At 47.7% G+C, this 3,827-nt stretch overlaps 1 protein-coding gene across 1 annotated transcript; it reads right to left on the bottom strand.

Annotated features, from left to right (window-relative positions):
• Positions 1–522: 522 nt before the first annotated feature.
• SARC_00210 (hypothetical protein) lies at positions 523–3,827 on the bottom strand. The gene has a single exon (XM_014306131.1). The coding sequence runs from the start codon at positions 3,710–3,712 to the stop codon at positions 3,407–3,409; it is 306 nt and encodes a 101-aa protein (XP_014161606.1). The 5' UTR covers positions 3,713–3,827; the 3' UTR covers positions 523–3,406.

The raw sequence follows: 3,827 nt of genomic DNA, 5'->3' as shown, positions 1-3,827 counted from the left end.
CTACCTTCGTGTCGTCGTTCGTCGTACGTACTTATATATATATATATATATATATATATATATATATATATATATCGGTCTAGCCGACGCACCCATCCAGACTCCGCCGCGGTATAAAGGTCAAGGACGCCAGTAATCAAGAAGCTCGACAACATTCTCAATTGGGCGAATTTTCTCGCCTATGGACTAAAACAGATCCATTTAGGAGGTTTGTGTAGAAATATGGCCTCCGGTCAGTCTAAAATATCAAGATCAAATGAGATAACACATTGGTTTCTATTTGTATTTAAAGTAATTTAATACAAGTTCTTTTTCCAATATTTCCAAAGTGTTCTAAATTCACTTTGATGGCTCCAAAAGCCTGAGTATTTGGTATGACTCATTTACTTGGACCTATTTGAGACGATAGTAGATGTACGGTATTATAAACTAAATTTTATAATCTCTGAACTACTACTTACAGGTTTTGGTCTTCCCGCCAATCTCCAAAATCCAATACGTCTTTTTCTTTTTATAACTTTTCTTCGGATGGAACTTTATTTATATTAGCTAATGTATTAACTTGACTTGCGTTCTTACGTCTATCTACAAAGTAGACATGTGGTCATGAACACTTAGTGCTTCGAGTGAAATCATTCAATAAAGAACAGCTAGGGGTACGTCCTGTGTGATCGAGGATATTAAGGCTAATACCAAGAGGCAGTCCCGATCATTCTTACACAAGTTACCACTGCTAAATCCTAACTGACTTAAATTGTATCTTAGTTTATATAACACAGTTTAAAACATAGAAATATCCATCGAAGTTTACATCTGTCAGCAGAACATCGCGAAGAGGCCTATAAAGGACTCATCATTGCTGTGATTCTCGATCAAGGGCAGGTCGCTAAACTCAAATAGCTTCGCGTTCAAGAAGGACCGGACTTTGCTGCCACAATAGAGTGTCAGGTTCGACCCCAGCATCGGAACTCTTTGCTTATATCTAACCACGTACGTGCCACGAAGAAGCGTCTCCACGAGATAGACGACAAGCCAGGGGACAGAAAGGGCGGCAAGCCAAAAGATAAAGACGGCAAGAACGATGACAAGTAAGTCGCCCGCGCCCACTCCGCTCCATCAATAGGTCAGAAGTGTCTTAAGCACATGGAGGGAGCAAGGCGCCAACAGGGAGGTTCTGGAAGCAACCAAGTATGTCGTACGGCCGACTTAGGGGCCTCTGGGACCTCGTGACCAACCCAATGATCCAGACAGAGTTAACTGGCTTACAGACGAACGGGATAATCAGGAAATGCCAGGAATCAGAAGCGTATCTCGTCCATCCGGCATTTATGATACTAAAATCCGACGGAGTTCGAGCTCGACTGATACTGAATCCGGAGAGTATCAATCAACACGCCGACATGAAGAAATTCAGAGCCGAAGGACTCGAACGATTGGCAGAAGTTGCCAGGAGGGGGGATGTAGCTATGACCGCCGACATAAAGAACGGATTTTATGCATTCGCTGTAGCCAATCCCCGTCTCTGGCAATTTCGGACCACACCGGACAACTAAGGTGTATCCTCGCCCTACTGATGGGGGCATCCTTCTCCCCGGCGTGGTTCAATCTACTAAAGCATGTCGTCCGGAAAGCACTGCGATCATTGGGGATCGGAATTATATTATGTGGACGACCTTCTTCTCCTCGGCAGAACAAGACGAATCATACTACGACACCGCAGACAGGTCGTCCACCTGTTCAAGATACTAGGGCTGGAATTCGCCCAAGGCAAGGGTCATTGGATTCATCCAGTGACCCGCCTATAGCACCTCGGTGTAATCATCGACTTTTTCAAAAACAAAATAATGATGACCCAAGAATTCAAGGAGAAACTACTCCGACTCGGAGCAGCGATCAGAGTAATGGGACTCCAGAAACAGCGCAAGATCCAAATGAGACTCTAGCAATCGTACTTAGACTGCCTTCACTGGGCAGCCTTCTTCGTACTTGGCTTACGTCCATTCATCGCAGATCTGCAACAAACGACTCCTTAGACGCGCTCCAGTCATATTCGCCTATCAGGGGCCGCATTTCGAAAAATAGAGCGAAGGACATTGCTCATAGAGATTTACGAAACTCGACAAATCTAGGTCCCAGTCCACCAGGCAACGATAACATCCGATGCCTCCAAGACGGGATACGGCGCCACCTTACACTGGAACCAGGAAACCAGCACGTTCGCCGGCAGTTGGTCTCCAACCGAGCAACGATGGCCCATACCCGTTCTCGAACTAAAAGGTCTCATCCTGGCGTTCGAGTTCTTTCATCAACACCACAATACTGGATCGACGCCCCTCCTATGGCTCACAGACTCCACGACGGCACTACACGCCTTTCGGAAGCGACGCAGCCAAGCTCAGCTTATGAACGCCCAGCTGAGGAGACTCGTCTGGTATTGTCACAAACACAACACCCAGTGGCCAGTCACACTGGGTTACATGCCTGGGAAACTGAACCTGGCAGCAGATATTCTCTCGAGACAGGGCTCTCTGCTCCAATATCATTGGACTGTGACGTCATCCACTGTTTTTCAAATATTCAAACAGTGGCACATCACTCCCAGCCCACAGGATCGGCCGTATCCCGACTCCTATTACCTCAACAAAGCACCACGCACATGTGCGATTTGCTAATCCCTACCACTCGGAGTGGGATCAGACGTTGGAGCTACTGGCCCCTCTAAAACCCATGCTAGGTAAAAGATCTTTCAACAACTAGACCACCGCCTACAGCAAATAATGCTGATCATCCCCATATGAGAGAAGGCCATCTGGTGGCCTCACGTAGTACGTCACAGACAAGACCTCACCATCCTCGACCCAGGAGCCGTCCACTAGCCATCATCCATGGCTCAGGCATTAGGCCGCGATACACCCCGTGCTCGACTGTACGCAGCAATGCCCTACAACCCCTAAGACTAAGGCGCTGTGCTACGCTAAATAGCCAATGGGGGGCTTGCTCAAGGCATGCAACGCAATTAAGATATTGCGTTACAGTACTGGCAACGGTATGTCGAAAAGTATCACGTGGAGGCGGTGATTCCCAACAGAGACCAAATACTCATTTTTTTGGTCTACTGCTTCTACGAAGGATGCCACCCGAACAAGATACGGCAGTTTCGGGCAGCACTCAACAGTTCTGCACGAGTACAAGGCCTCTCAGTGATTTCCGACGATTAATGGCGCCAGGCCATCCAGGGATAGCTCCAATTTGTATTGGGAACACCACACTGCTACCGCCCCACGACTGCCGCCCCACGACAGTTAAAGATACTGGCCGACTGGATTGTCGTCCTTCTCCGAACAGAGGGACTCCGAGCGGACTGGCGAGCTCTCATCGCCCTCTTCTGGTTGTGCGGCGCGCGTCGTCACACTTCGCGCACCTTCGAGTTAGACTCCTTTACGTTTGTGCCAGAATCACAGTCCAAAATCATCGACCTCAAGAAGAAAAAGCGGGGCAACCGGTCTAAAGTGACCCTTCTGATCCACCGACCATTTGACCCCGAGACATTTGCGTTCCTCGTGGAACATCTTCCCGATGCCTTTGACAATCGAACAGGACATCCGGGCCCAGCGTTCGACTTAAACACGCCACCCGATGATAAATCCATAGAGAAAATCTGTCGATTCTTCATCCGCACTGTACAGCTCACGGACTCACGGCCCGGCAACATGTCACATGGCACTGTAAGATTCGGTCTATCAAGGCGATATAAACGCCTTAGAGTAATTAAACGCTTAGGTTAAGTCTAAGTATAGTTAAACTCGAAATAAATAAACGAAATGAGT

This window comes from Sphaeroforma arctica (assembly GCF_001186125.1).
Source record: "Sphaeroforma arctica JP610 unplaced genomic scaffold supercont1.5, whole genome shotgun sequence".
NCBI classification, from domain to species: domain Eukaryota; class Ichthyosporea; order Ichthyophonida; genus Sphaeroforma; species Sphaeroforma arctica.
The sequence above is the reverse complement of the archived record's forward strand: the minus strand, read 5'-3'. Positions and strand labels throughout refer to the sequence as shown.